Source organism: Kogia breviceps, chromosome 5 (genome assembly GCF_026419965.1).
Source record: "Kogia breviceps isolate mKogBre1 chromosome 5, mKogBre1 haplotype 1, whole genome shotgun sequence".
Taxonomy (NCBI): domain Eukaryota; kingdom Metazoa; phylum Chordata; class Mammalia; order Artiodactyla; family Physeteridae; genus Kogia; species Kogia breviceps.
In genome coordinates, this window is record NC_081314.1 from 67,238,752 (window position 1) to 67,253,174 (window position 14,423).

At 55.7% G+C, this 14,423-nt stretch overlaps 1 protein-coding gene across 7 annotated transcripts; it reads right to left on the bottom strand.

Moving 5' to 3' along the window:
• Window positions 1-380: 380 nt before the first annotated feature.
• On the bottom strand, window positions 381-14,331 carry CLCN2 (chloride voltage-gated channel 2). Of its 7 annotated transcripts, none has more exons than XM_059063712.2 (24): window positions 14,123-14,325; window positions 11,721-11,877; window positions 11,443-11,574; window positions 10,971-11,099; window positions 10,751-10,884; window positions 10,568-10,645; window positions 10,400-10,478; window positions 10,172-10,297; window positions 9,990-10,074; window positions 9,807-9,908; window positions 8,854-8,938; window positions 8,561-8,716; window positions 8,107-8,176; window positions 7,757-7,867; window positions 7,338-7,551; window positions 6,892-7,025; window positions 6,489-6,661; window positions 6,248-6,362; window positions 5,957-6,030; window positions 5,665-5,724; window positions 5,484-5,522; window positions 5,207-5,311; window positions 1,107-1,193; window positions 381-975 (listed from the first exon to the last, which is right to left on the bottom strand). In XM_059063712.2, the coding sequence occupies exons 1-24, from the start codon at window positions 14,195-14,197 to the stop codon at window positions 781-783; spliced, it is 2,715 nt and encodes a 904-aa protein (XP_058919695.1). In that variant the 5' UTR covers window positions 14,198-14,325; the 3' UTR covers window positions 381-780. The 7 variants fall into 7 exon arrangements, 6 of the variants coding, with proteins under 6 accessions (XP_058919695.1, XP_066890241.1, XP_066890246.1 ...); XM_067034140.1 differs by having other exon boundaries at window positions 10,388-10,478; window positions 14,123-14,323; XM_067034145.1 differs by lacking the exon at window positions 11,721-11,877 and having other exon boundaries at window positions 10,388-10,478; window positions 14,123-14,140.
• Between the last annotated feature and the right edge of the window lie 92 nt (window positions 14,332-14,423).

Sequence of the window (14,423 nt, forward strand, 5' to 3'; positions counted from 1 at the left end):
GGTTGCCACGGAGCCATGATTTGGGTGTTTTTCCAGAGAGGGCCACAAGGGGGCCACACGGGTGGCCGGGCAGCTGTCAGCAGGAATGGTGCCAACGAGTGACAGTCTTGAGGGAGCGTCTCTCCTTGGGGACGAAAGGGGGTAGTGCCTTTCTTGGCTGAACAAAAGGTCAAAGCTACCTTACTGGGGGACTGCGCCCCAACCAGTGTGTTGATCAGCAAGCGGTGGTGGTGGCCTCTGCAGACCCTGCATTCCACGGACAGCAGGCTCTGGAGTTTTATGGCTGTCAGGGGGTGGGTGGCTGCTGAATCTGGAGCCTTGTAGGCTTTGGCAGGTGAGAGGGCCCAAGGTAAGAACAAGAGCCGGTGGGCACAGGCATTCTGCATAGAAGTGGCTCATTAGGTGTTTATTTTGTTCTATTTAAGAATTTGTTTTATTAAATTAATATAAAAATCTTTGTAAATCTCTATATACATCTGGTCACAGGAGGTTCCAGTATAAACCCATATTAGTTCTACCCCTTCCCTCAAAGGGGGAGCAGGGGTCAAGTGAACCCACCCCCACCCTGTCAGGGCAGTACCGACCTTCCTGCCCTTGGAACACTTGCTGCAGGTGGGCACTGGGTCAGATTTCAGGTAGGATGAGCCAGGAGAAGCTAGCACCCCAGGTCTGGAAGCGGGGCTGGAGCTCCTGTTTTCCCAAGGCAGAAGGAACAGGAGAGCTGCAGGATCTGGGCCGACAGCCATGGCCACTGCCATCCCAGGCCACCCTTTAAGGGGATCACTGGCACTTGTCGTCACTGTCAGAAGGGCTGCCCTCCCGGGGGAGGCCGTGGCGGGAGCGGGGCCCCCAGAGTGCATGCACCTCGGTGGTCTCTGTGTCACTGCTGCTGGTGGCACTGTCTCGGAAGCTGGCAAGGGGTGGCCGGACTTTCACACCCTGTGCTGTGACAGAGCCCTCGATAGCCTTCCGGAGCTGGAAAGGTGAGAGGATCAGATGTGTGGACTTGGAGCTCCCTGCTCAGACTCCTCCCCAGCACTTCCCCAGGTGGCTGGACATAAGCCTCTGAGCCTTTTTGGAAGTGGAAGTGGTCACTATCATCTCACCTCCTTTAGGGTGACAATTCCAATGAGTCTGCCAATACTGGTGACATAAGCATGGTCCACTCCCAGCAGTGAGAAGATGGTGTGAGTCTGCGGGGTGGGGAGAAAACACATTGGACTTGATGTGTGAGGGGACAGCTCTAGATTACAGGCCAGAGGGACCCAGAACAAGGTGGTCGGGGGCAGTAGAAGGGGTGAGGATGGATGGTAAGGAAGGGGACAGAACCACTGGAGGAAAAAGAACCATAGAATGTTTCTGTAACCAGCCCTCAGAAACTTGATAGTGGGAATCTTTATGTTGCTTACATTGATGGAGCAAGGGACAGAGGAAGGCTTCTTTGTGCCACGTTAGAAAGGAGGACAGAGGAGAGAACAACTGTTGAAATACGACATCAGATGATTGGCCAGGCACCGGGCTAGGTCTTTCCTACATTAACATTTAACTTCAGTAGTGTCCTGAGAAGTAAGTATGATACCCATTCTACAGGAGAGGCAACATGAGGGTCAGAGCTGAAGTGACTCGCTCAAGGTCATCAGGAAGAAGTGGCCTTGCAGGCCCAGCTCACTTTTCATCACATTATAGAAGGAGGAAGCACAGCCCCAGTCGTCCCATGCAGCTGTCCAATTAGTCATGGGCCAGAGTTCCACACGCACCCCACTCCCCCTTAGGGGTATTGGCCCTGAATCCTCTGCCTCTAACTCACCTCTGTGGCTGATACACGCTTCCCATTGGCTCTCAGTTGGCTGGCCGGTTTTGGTACCCCTCCAATCTTGGCCTGCAGCACTCTACATCTCTCAAACAGTTTGCCTTTTCTGGGGCCCAAGTAGCACCCCGGGTCCTTTTGAGATGTAGCTTGCAGTCCAGGGGGACAACACTCACGCCCATCCCCCCATGTTTTTCTTGCTTTGGGCCCTCCCCCCAGGCTTTCGAATGTAATCACCAAGGGTTCAGAAATTGTCAGGCAGTTCCTCTTGTGCTCTAAGTGGATTTTCTTGGGCCAGATGTCTTGAAAAACACTCTACTGACTCAGCAGTTCCTGGAATTTTTGGCCCATCATTTATCGCACTGTTTTGAGTTTACTTGTAAGCCTTTTGGCTTAATATTTGAATCAAAATGGGCATTAATAACCCAGCTTCCTGAGTATCACTTACTCAGAACTCACTGTTATCATCTTAACACTTTAAAAATGTTTTATTATACAGTGCTAAATTCTCCATCTAAGACATGACAGTCATTATAAAAGGAGATAAAAGTTCAGTTTTAAAATACACTTTTCTGTGCTCATTCCATGCCTATGTCTTAACTGTTATGTGGTTAGCAAGTTCCTCCTCATATCTAACTTGAATCCTATGTGCTACAAGTTATCTTTAATTTCTTCACAAGACTTCGGAGGGAAACATATCGTTATACTTCCTGTTTCAATAATCCCTTAGCCTTGCCTTCTTATCATTTAATAATCCCTCTCAGCTTCTCCCAAGGATCCTATTAAATAGTTCCGCTTGATTTTCTATTCTCCACCATCCTAATCAGCGTAAGCTTCTGGCAGACTATATGCTTTTTAGATTTGCAAACCACTTGTCCCACTAAGCCTTACTGATTGACTTTCTGAACATCCTGGCCATTCCCCCAAACCTCCTCACCATCCTCACCAGACAGGGCTGCAACATCCTAATGGGTTCTGCTTTCTGCCTCCCTTCCCTCCAACTTGGCTCTGCCATCCTAAGAGCTTTCCCAAACTTGAGTTAGACCCCAGACTCCCCAGAATGGCCCATTAAGACCCTTCCCAAACTCGCCTCAGCCTGTCTTTCCAGCCTCAGATGCTGCCAGGCACCCCAGCTTCCAGCCTCAGATAATCACATTCTTTTCTGAGAACATCCATTTCTTCCACGCTTCAGCCCTTCCCTCACGACACCATCTTTTAAAAGTCTCCTGTTGTTCACCTCTCAGTATAAGTAGTAGCAGTAATTCTTAACATATTGAATACTTACTATGTGCTGGGCACTGTTCTAAGTGCTTCACATGTTATTAACTTTAATCCTCAGAAAAACCTATGTTGGCACAACGATCCCATTTTACAGAGAAGGAGAGTGAGGCACAGAGGCTAAGAAATGTGACAAGGTTTCGGGTTCAGCCCGCTGGCACTCTAGCTTCCCCCCTCCACCCACTGCTGCTCTGCAGGCGGTCCTGAATGAATGAGGCACTCTGATGGTACGGGGACGTCCAGTTGCATAGGTTCCTAAATAGTCTCCAGTATATTCCTCTTCCCTCTGCGTGTTCCTTTCCTGGACTTCACTGGGCTACTACTTGCTGACTCCCGAGGCCTACAAGGACATTCTGAATTCTCATCTTATATGTTCTTATCACTTTCAGTTCTTTGTATTTTTGTTAGTTGGTTCCTCAAAGGCTTCATTTCTTCCTCTGATTTTTAAGTTTGCAACAAACACCTACTTTGTTCTTTTTCATTTTCATTTAATTAGACACCAGGGAGCCCATCGGAGGGCCCATACTTCTTGGGCTTGGGAACAGTGAATTGACAGGGAGAGGGTCAGTTTCACCTTCCGAAAGAATCCTGGGATTGGGGCCAGGAAATCTGGCCTCTGGGCCTGACTCTGCTATATTGACTCGGGCAAGTAACCTCCTCACTGCCTCAGCTTCCCTGTGTATTAAAACGGTTAAATCCACAGGCTTTTGGGTCAGACCATCTTGGATTCCAGGCCTAGTTCTGCTACTTACTAGCTGTGTGACCTTGGGCAACCTGCTTAACCTCTCTGAATCTCAATGTCCTCAGAGAAACTAGAACAGAAAAACTAGAATATTACAATACCCATCTTACAGGGTGGTTGTGAGGATTAAATTAAACATGTGAAGAGCTTAGCCCACTGCCTGGCATGTAGCAGGCACTAGAAAAAACGTGTCAGTATTATCATCATCATCGTGTGATATCTGAGGATTAAGTAAGGTGATGGAAACGCTTTAGAGGTCTTAGGAAGAAAGGCTTTAAATAAAAGCCAAATGTATTATTCACAGGCCTTATTCTTCTTTTCTTGCAATTGCACTGCAGTTCCCCACTCATTTTGATCCGATGTCTTTACCCAAAGGCTTATATGTTCCTTTATTACCTTTTGCTTTTTTGTTTTTGTCCCCCATTCTTCCTGCCCTGCTTGTGTGCACTAGGCTGGCTCTTGGGCACAGTTTGTGTCTAAGCTAGCTGCCGAAGCCGCAGACCTTGGGAAAATTCCTCCCCTTCCCCTGTCTAATGTGCTCAGAGGCTTGCACGTTAAATCTGTCAACAATTTAGCTAAACCCTCCTGGTTTTTGCCCAGGCAGCCTGCTGGGTGTGCCTGTACTCCCTGCCTTCGCTTAGAGGCCTGAAGATGCCCAATGATGCAGGCTGCGCCATTCTGGGGGGGCGCTGAGGCAGTCCTGCAAAGAGAGCCCCCGCCCTCCGTTAGCGCCAGCCTCACCCACCGCCAACCTGTCTGCACTACAGTTTTCTCTGCATTTATGCAGGCCATTGTGCCCTTCTGCTGAGCTATCTTCCTGTGTCTCTACCAGTTTTCCTTTGGCCTACACTGAGTCAGGCTTTCTGGGGTCTGACATTCCAAGCCCCCCACTAGGCACTTCTCATCTTTGTTTATCTCTTCTCTGCAGTGTCCCCAATCCTACTTGGATGTTTGTTCGCTTGTTTATTAGATTTTCTTATCCTGCCTATTTCTCACCCATTTTTTTCAGCGTGGGTGTATCAGCCTTGTCAGGCGCTGGCAGCCTCCTGCCTAGCTCTGACTCTAGAGGGTCAGAGGCCTTCTGGCTTCCACCCAGCTCCAGCCCTGTCTTTGTTGCCGCTTTGGTCCAGAGTTCCCTGGGGGCAAGGCTGAGCTGAAGAAAAATGATGCTTGGCTTCACCATAGGCAGGAAGAAGCTAAGGGGCCCTGCTCCTGGCCTCCCATCGTTTGAAGCAATGTGTTTGAAAAACATCTCAGCACAGAGCCCACTCTCTGCTGTCTCTTTTTTCCCCACTGGCTTGAGTCCAAACTTGTGGGAGAACTTAGCTCCCCACCCTGTGCTCCTGAGAGCCAAGGCGGCCCTGGGCCTCTGGCCCTACCTTGTGCAAAGAGGTCCGTTCCACCAGCTGGAAGGGGGCAGGGTCAATTTTGCAGTCACTGAAGTTGACAGGTTCATCTAGTTGCTGCTCTTCCCACTCCAGAATCTGAGGGGACAAGACTAGGAGGGTTAGGGAGAAAGTGCCAACAGCTGCTCTCACCTCCTTGAAAGTTGGCCTGCCCTTTTTCCTACCCCATGGTCCCTCCCATGGGGACAGCAGCCAATATGATGACTGAACACACTCAGGAAGAAGAGTCCAGAGTCCAGTCACACCTTACCTCCTCAGGGGTCATCTCGCCTTCCAGGTCCGAGTCACTCTAGGAGAGAGGAAGGAAGGTTGACAGCTAGGGACTTGGGGGAGGTGGTGTATCTCACCAGCTCAGGGGAAGCTTACCCTGCCTAGACCCCGGCCCCCCCTGTCTAGTGCTCCTGAGCTGCAGGAAGAAAGGGAGCACTTACCGCCAAGGAAATTCGGACCCGCTTCGGCTTGCGTTTGTCACATTTTTCCGACTTCTCCAACTTTGTTAGCACCAAACCAGAGAGAAGAGGAGTTGATGTTATAGGGAGGAGGGAGGTGAGGGAAAGTGGTGAGGCTGGGAGGAAGGGCACAATACAGGGACAGATGATATCCAGGAGGGCAGAAGGGCAGGGAGAGTGGAGGCAGGCACTGCAGGGTTAACGGACAGGTGGTCTCAGCGTCAGAGAGAGAGCTGGAGAGAAAGAGCCAGATGGAGAGGCTCTAACCACTCACCTCTGAAGCAGGCTCGGGGGACGGACTGCCACAGAAGAGGCTTCTGAGGGCAATGCCTGTCTGCTCCATGTTCCCTGTGTTCCCAAACACAAGGCCCTGAGGGCAATGTCATCCTTGCTGGAGAGGACCAGGAGAGGTGAGGAGGGCAAGGGGAGAGGCGTCCTGGTTCCACTCCTGGCCCCACTGGGCAGCCTCTTAGCTGGGATGTGCTCCAGTAAAAAGGTTGGGCAGGGACCCTAGTGTGTCTCCGGGGCTGGTCTCTGGCTCCATCGTGCTAGCAGATGGGCTCACCTGTGGGACTCTCCTTGAGGTTCATGGTGTTGCTGGGCCCCCTCTTGAGAGCAGGCTTCAGGGGCTTGTGAGTCTCCCCCCGTGCTGCAGGGAAGCCCGAGTCTTCTGTGTTCACCTGCACAGGCAGGAAGGGGTTGGGGAGCCCATGGCCTCGGACCACCTCTAAGTCGCCCTCCCAAACAGTCTACACAATGACATTTAGGAAGTCTGGGTGCCCCTGCCATGGGGCTTTTCCCCTCACCTGGAAGAGGAGGGAGGTCTCAGGGCTGGGGGGACTCTCCTGATCGGAGGGTGAAGAGGTCCGGGCAGCCCGATGCTCCTGTATGTACTGCCGCCGGCGGGCTGGGCTCAGCTGAGCCCCCAGCAATGCCACCACCTGTGAGCACTCGATGGAGCCCAGGAGGATCATGGACTCTGGATAGAGCAGGTGGGAGGACTCAGGAGCTGGGGGTGAGGCCCTCCTACCCCTCTGACCTTCTCTCACACCCAGACACAGACCACACTCCCGAGGGAAACCCTGGCTGGGTTTGCTAGCTGACTGCCTTTGGAACCAAGGAAACTGGTCCTGAGCTCCTGCCCCTCCCCCTTTCTGAGCAGCGACCCAGGCAGATGACCCTAGCACCTGGGCCCACTCCTGGTCTCACCAGGGGACTCTACTAGGGCCAGCACGCGGCCCTTGGTCCTGTGCAGTGCCAACCGCAGGTCCCGGAAGGTGCAGCTGAGGGCCACGTGGGGAACATCCCGCACCATGATGTCCTCCACTCGCACCCGGTACTGCCTAAGGGCAGAGAGAGGCACGTGGTTTGCTGTCAGCATGGGGAGGGTAGCCCGGAGCACTACTATCCCAGGCCCCAGAGCCTATGGGGACAAGGGCTAAGGGCCGAGGTGTACCTACTGCCTTCGTTCTGATGGGGTGGGTCAGCCACAGCTCCCCCAGGGAGTGGACAAGGGCAGCTCTGGCCAGGAGGGAGCAGGGTGGCTGGTCTCCCAGCCTCACTGGCTGAAGACCTTGCTGGAGGTGGGTGGGAGGGAGTCCTAGAGTGCCTTCTGCCCCTCAACCGCTCCCCCCTCGTCACCCAGTCCTCCATACTGGTGGCGGCCCCAGCCCAGCTCAGGCAGATAGGGCAGTTTCTTGATTCGGATGATGCTGTCATAGAGCGAGGGCTGTAGGCTCTGGGCAACGGCGTTGGCCAGGATGACGGCGATCATAACAGGCAGGATGTGGGCGATCTGGCCTGTGAGCTCAAACACGATCACGGCCGTGGACACTGTGTGTGTCACTGCTCCTGCCAGCGCAGCCGCTCCTGGGGACAGCCACCCTCAGTCTCCTCAGGGTGCCCAGGCCCCAGATGACCCCACCCCCCAGTCCTGTAGGGACCCTCTGGGCTGCCTAGTACAATCCTGGGGAGTGGGCTTCTGCAGCCGGGAGAAGCCTGCTTTCTGCCAGCAGGGGGCGCCAGAGCCTCTGGCCCTGAGGCCCAGCCAGGGGTTTTCCAAGACAGCACTCACCCACCACTGCATAGCCTCCAGGCACGATCCGGTAAGTGCTGCCGTCCGTGTGAATCCCGTCTGGGAACCAGGCAGCCATGCTTTCGCCCACCAGACGCCCAAATGCTGCTCCTTCAGGGAGGGGGGTGGGAATTGAAACAGGTAGTGGAGGGGGTGGGCAGGGACACTAGGAAGAGAGAGGGTTAGAAGGTAGGGGAGGGGGCCGGTGGGTTATTCAGTGCAGGGGACTGCCCTGCAGGGGCGGGGGCTGGGGAGGAGGGGCTGGACCAAAACCCGCTCCCAGGCAGACAGGGGACAGCCAGGGGGCAGCCAGAGGGTGCAGGCTGGGAGAACCGCAGCTGAGGACTCACCAATGACAAAGACAGGCATGAAGGCCCCACAGGGCACTGGAATGGTGGTGGCCAGTGCAGACATCCAGAACTGCAGGCAGGAGGTCGTTCAAACAGGTAGAGGCGCCTCCTGGCCCCAGGCAGCTCCCAGCTCCACCCCAGAAGCCTACCTTGCTTATCAGTCAGGCACAAACTTCCCAGCTATCTTGGAATCCCACAGAGGTGAAGGAAAGGAGTACTCAGGAACCAGGTGGCTTGGGTTCAAATCCTCACCCTGCCATCTAGCTGTGTGACTTTGGGCCAGTTACTTAACCTCTTTGTGCCTTAACTTCCCATCTTTAAAACAGGGGTACTAATAGTACCTTTCACACAGCATTGTTGTGAGGCTTAAAGGAGTTAACATACGGAAAGCGCACAGAACAGTGCCCCACACCTAGTAAGTCTATGTCGGCTGTACATATGTAAGGAGCCCCACCTTCATGAGAATAAAAATGACCAGGGTGAGGAAGACATTGGAGCGTGGCGGGTTCCAGGCCTGTGAGGTTCCAGGTGGCTCAAGCTCCTCCATCAGGCCCTGGCGGACCCATGTCCGGTTGTCAAACAGGGTGACCAGTGTCTCTTTCTGTGAGAGCTGTAGGTGAACAGGGTGCCTCAGGCTGGGGGACAGACAGGATGAAGGGAAGGGGCCCACAGGAGAGCAGGGACTGTTGGCTTTAGAAGGGATGCATCCCAAGGGAAAGTACAAGTTCCTGTTCTGCCTGGGGTTACCTGTCCAGCCATGAACTGTCCAAAGCCAGGGGGGAAGGTCAGAGTAGAGATGAGCAGGGTCACCAGAGCCGGGAAGAGCAGGCGTCTAAGAGATGTAGATGTCATAGCATCAAATACTTACTACAGACCGGTGATAGGCTTGGGTGCCCTCACATACCTCAGCGCTGAGGTCACAGAAGGGCCTTGGCTCTTACATAAAAGCACACAGTTCTGAAAGAAGGCCCCCTTTGCCGTTCATGATACGATGTCTCTGAGGGTGATGGCCATCCAGGGTTACAATGAACCCAAATGCCTTTCTGTGGGCTCCTGACTCCCTAAGTGCATAGCACCAGCAGAAATCCCCCCCAGCCCTCTTTGGACACCTCTGAACCGTGATGCCTCCCCTTACGCTCAAGCTTCTTCTGCCTCTGTTTCTCTGAGGTGACTTAACAGTGAAGGTCACACAACATATACTCCAATAAAAAGGTTAAAAAAAAAAAAAAAAGAGTGAAGGTCGGTGTTGGGGGAAGCCGCGGTCACTCATGAAGTTGACCAAAGGTGCCAAAGGGAGCAAGTTCAGCTGGTTGCCCCTTCCGTGAAGGACGTCAGTCCCAACAGAAGTCACGTCTCAGGCCTCCCCACTCCCAATCCTCAGGCTCACAACTGAGAGAGCTGTGCTCCATGAGGAAAGAACTAAGACTCAAACATTCTCCAGGGAGCACTGCTATCTGGGCCAGGCCAAGGGCCTACAGGAAGCCTTAGCCTTTGATCCAAAATGCCCCCTGCCACTGACTAAAAATCCCAAAGTGCCAATTTTCCGGTAATTCAAATAAAAGTCAAACTGTTCAGTCAGTCTGGAAAACGCCATTGAGTGCCTATTTTTGACTGGGCCACTATCTGCCATCTCACCTGTCACCCCCCTTCCCCCAGGCCATGACCCTCACACAACCCAAAGTGCCCCAGAATCAACTCACTTCTTCATGAGGAAACGGTTGATGGTCTTCTGCTTCCTCATCACCTGGACAATCTTCCGGTTCAGGTAGACAAAGAGCGCTCCCCCGAAGCCACTTGCAATACTGGAGAGGGAACAGGCACCTGGGTGAAAGGAGGTCTCCCCTCTCTTACCTCCTCCTCTCTGACCCACCTCAGCTCCTCACCCAATGACAGCAAAGGCCGGCAGCTCCTGGAGGTCGAAGGGGAAGTCAAGCCGGAACCGGGTTTTGAAGAGAGCCGTAATGGTCTCTGAAGGGGAGCAGAGTAACAGAGCGAAGTGGCTGTAGCCTCAGAGGCCCCCACCTGAGCCATTTCAGGGCTCCTCTCACGCCCCAGGTCCCCCCACCTTCATCGCGGTTCCAGACTGCCAAGACCCGGAAGATGAAGGCACTGAAGGTGGCAGCAAAGAAGCCCCGCCAGTAGTTCCGCACAGCGAAGAAGGTAGAGGTGACCTCGATGCTGAAGAGCACACCTGCGGGGGCGGGGTGTGGGCAAGGAGAGCGCCCGTTGAGGCCTGGGCCTGGCCTATTGTCTCAGACCCAAGGGCAGAGCTGGGGCTGACCTGACTGCCCACCTCCAATGGGTGCCGCAAAGCAGCAGCCCACTCCCACGGCACAGGCGGCGGCCAGCATCTCTGTGTTCCGGGATTCGTTCTAGCGAGAGTGGCGGAAAGGGGAGTTGGTGTCAGTGTGGGCTCAGCAGCCCATCCCTCCCCTCTGCCTTCCCCCAAGGTCCCCCTTACCTCATAGATGCCCCCGAACAGGGAGAGGAACTTGCTGAGGAGAGCAGCACACATGCTTGCGATATGCACAAAAGGGCCCTGGGAGGTGGGGGCAGGTGGTGAATGGGCGCGGGGCACACCCTGACCTTGGCCTGGCTTCTTCCTCCACTTGATGGACTCCTTTATTCCCCAACCTGCACTTACCTCTTTGCCAAGGGGCATCCCACTGCCGAGGGCACAGGTCAGCCCGATAACCTTAGCTACGAAGGTCTTGAGGGTGAGGTATTCCTTGAGCACCACTCCCCGCAAGATGGTCTTCATCTCGGGGATGCCAGACCCTGGAAGGGCACAATCCCAGGAGAGTCATTTGATGTGCCGGTTTCAGGAGGTCCCATCTCCGCCCTCTCTTTCTCTTCTATTGTACCGACAGCCTGAGGAGCCAGGATCTGTGTGAATCCGGCAGAGAAAGTGATGAGGACGACAGGGTAGGTGACCCAGGCCAGATACTGGAGTAAGAGGTTAGTGTTCAAGCCCCGGGACATCCACTGCTGAGCTGTGGGGAGAGGATGTGCCATTGGAGCTCTGAAGTGCACACCCAGTCCCCGCCTGGCCACTGGACATACTTGTGTGACAAGGTGTCCCAGGGAATATCACACAGAGCACAGGCACAAGGGGTAGGGAGGGGACTAGAGGGCATGCACGGAGACAAAGATCACTATAGGTAAGAGGGTCAGTTGGACAGGGGTGGCAGCAAGTTGTGGCCTATGGGAGTGGCAGTGATTATGCCTGAAGATGGGGCAGTCAGGCTGGCCAGGGGAAGTGGTCAATGGACAAGTGTGGCATAGAGGAGGCAGGTTGGTTCTCCCTAGCCCTTCCCCACCAGCCCTTGTCCTCACCCTGCAGGCAGGCAGCGATGGCATAGTCCATGGCCCAGCTGACCAGTGCCATGAGGAGCCCCAGCAGGACCAGGAAGATCCAGTCTTCACCAACCCTGGACACTAGGAACTTATGGCAGTGTACAGTACAGACTGGCAGCAGGGAAGGGAAGAAGGGGAGGCTGGCACCAAAGTGCTCCTACCCCTGTCCCCCCCCGACCCCGCCCCAGGCAGCACTAATGGTCTCGGACCCCCTCAGCACAGCATAGCCAAGTCCCCTGCCCCAACCCAGGTCTCACTACGGCATCGGGTGCAACGGCTCTGTCCGTATTCCAGAAGCTCTGGGGCAGCCCGAGGGGAAGGTGGACCCCTCCAGGGCTCAGGCCCTCCCAGACGGATCCGAGCAGCTTCCTCTTTGGCAAAGGCCCCAAGGTCCTGAGTATACCGGCCATACATCTGAGCAATAGGGAAATGGGGGTCAGCAGACATGGGCCGAGTGGGGATGCAGGGAGGGCTCCTGGGGCCTCAACTCCCCTTCTCCCAGTCCCCACATTATATACCCCTTCTTGAACCCACACTTCTCACTTGGGCTTGGGGTGTGGGAACAATGCACACTGCAGATCGTGGGGGCTGTCCTGGCTGGAGTGATGGGGACAGCCAAGGTACAGGGACACAGCTCTGGGGGTGGCAGAATAATCGGTCCCCTTCTCACAAGCCTGGGGAGGTGCAGAGCACTGAGGAGGAGTGGGAGGGAAGGCCCCAGAGGAGGAAAAGATGGAAAAACCTACGGCAGTCTGCAAGTGGGAGGAGGGAAGGTCAGAGAATAGGGGATGGTCAAGGGCATATGGGTAACAATAAGGGCCTCATGGAACCGGGGGCAGCTGCGTTGGGCCTAGGAACAGGCGGGCCCCAATCCTTATCACATTCCTGCTGGGCCTCTGGCCTGGAACCGACTCAGCTGCACCCTCCCACCCACCCTAATCCCCTTGTCCCCATTCTCCACACCCACCCCGCACCAGCCTGCCAGCCCAGCTGGGAGTGGAAAGCCTCTCTGGGTGGGGAAAGAGTGCTTGGTGGCCTCAGCCCCATTCTGGAGCTGCCCTGAGACCAGTGGTGGGTTGGGGGATAGCAGAAATTGATGGCTGGACTGTGACCGTGAATGCTGGGGTGATGGGATCGGAGAGTGGCCGAGCAGTGGCTAGACCTGCCAAGCTGGGTGTGTGTTGGGGGGCAGGGAGGAGTAGGTTCCGGCTGCCACCCGCAGAGCTTCGGGACACAAAGGGCTCCTGTTGGGGCTGGGGGGGCGGTGGAGGGAGGGAAAGAGAGAGAGAGAGGGAGAGAGAGAGCGCGAGCACAGGAAAGGGACGAGAGGGAACCAGGGAGAGGAGAAAGAGGGGGAAAAGAGAGTCCAGGGGAAAGGGCAGAGAAGAGAGAGAAGGAAACCAGAGGGGAAGAAGGGAGGAGGAAAAGAGAGAGACTAGAGTATAAAGAGGCAGACAGGGCAGAAGGGGGAGGTGAGTGAGTGAGAGAAAGACAAAGGGATCGGAAGGACAAGCGGGAGAGGCTGGAGCAGAGAGTGCCAGGGAGAGAGAGCTTGACCCTGAGAACTCATTCCAGAGATAGAGACCGGGGGCGAAGGAGATGGAGACGTAGCTGGTGCCTGGCTTGCTAGACCAGTGCCCCACGCAGATTGACAGACACATCCCACCCTGTGCAGAGGCTTACCCCTCTACCCTCGCTCCACCCTCACCTTTGCCACCTCTTCCTGTCATCCTGTTTCATCCAGTCACTCTTTCTTGTAACTGGGCCCCTCCCAGCCTCAGATACAGTCCGGGCCCCCTTCTCCTGGAGAAGTTCCTTCCCTGCCTTCTTCCTGGGCAAATTCCGGCCCACGCTGATAAAAAAGAGTTACAAGGCCCACTCCCTTCCCTAGAGTTTGGGTCCCCCACCCCAGTGACACAAGCAGAGGCAAAAGGTTTCTCAAACACTAAGTTGCAGTGGTGGCTGTGAGTCGGCGCAGATCCCCAGGACCCCTGTTTCTAATGACGCTGAAAGACAGCCCTGGAGTGGTGGTGGGGCTGGACACCCAGAGTCAGATGAGCAAAGGTCCCAACTCCTGCTTGACCCATCCTCCCGTAAGGCTCCTGTGCCCCAGGGTGGCAGGCCACATTTTTCCAGAGAATCCACTGAGGGGTTCCTGCCAGTGCTGGATTGCCAGCTCCTAGGGGTAAGGGCCGGGGCTGGGTTTGCGTCTGATCATCCTAGCAGTGCCATGCACATAGTGGAGACAGAAGGAATGTCTCAGATGGTGGAGATACAGTGCAGAGAGAGAAAGTTCAAGCATGTGAGTGGTGCTGGGAAGGGGTAGTAGGGGCTGAGACTTGGACCCAAGTGGCAGTGGGGAGGAGCAAAGAAAACGCTGGTTGGGGGAGTAAAGGGAAGGACACCTGGAACAGGCACCTGAAGTCCTTGTCGTCTGCAGGTCCCCAGCCTCAGCCAGAAACCTGCATGCAGCGTTCCACCCTTTAGCACTCCAGGCTCTCAGGCCCTCGAGCCTCAGTTTCCCCAGCTCAGAGGGCTGGGGCGGGGTTAGTGTAGGTCCCCCCCCCCGGCCCCCGGCCCCGTCCTCGCGCTTCCACGGGTAACCAGGAGCAGCGCGGTCCGGGAGCACACTCCTCAGGGCTCTGCTGGCTTCACTTACCAGAGTCTGCTCGTACTGCAGCGCCCGTGGCTCCATCCCTTCCTCCGCCGCCGCCGTCCCCGCCGCCGCCGCCATCTCCGCTCACAGCCCTCTGGCCTCCCGCCGCGGCTCGGGCTCTGGCCCGTACTCGCCTCCCGGCCCAAAGAGCCCACGCCCACACCCGTCCCGTCCCCGTAGCCCGGGCGGCCGAGTGCAGAGTGCGGCGGGCCGCGGGCGGGCGCCGCTGGCGCAGCCTCCCGCTCGCGTCCCCTCCTCGGCGGGCGGGCCGAGGGCGGTGCCCTCCGAGCTGCTCCGCCCGCCG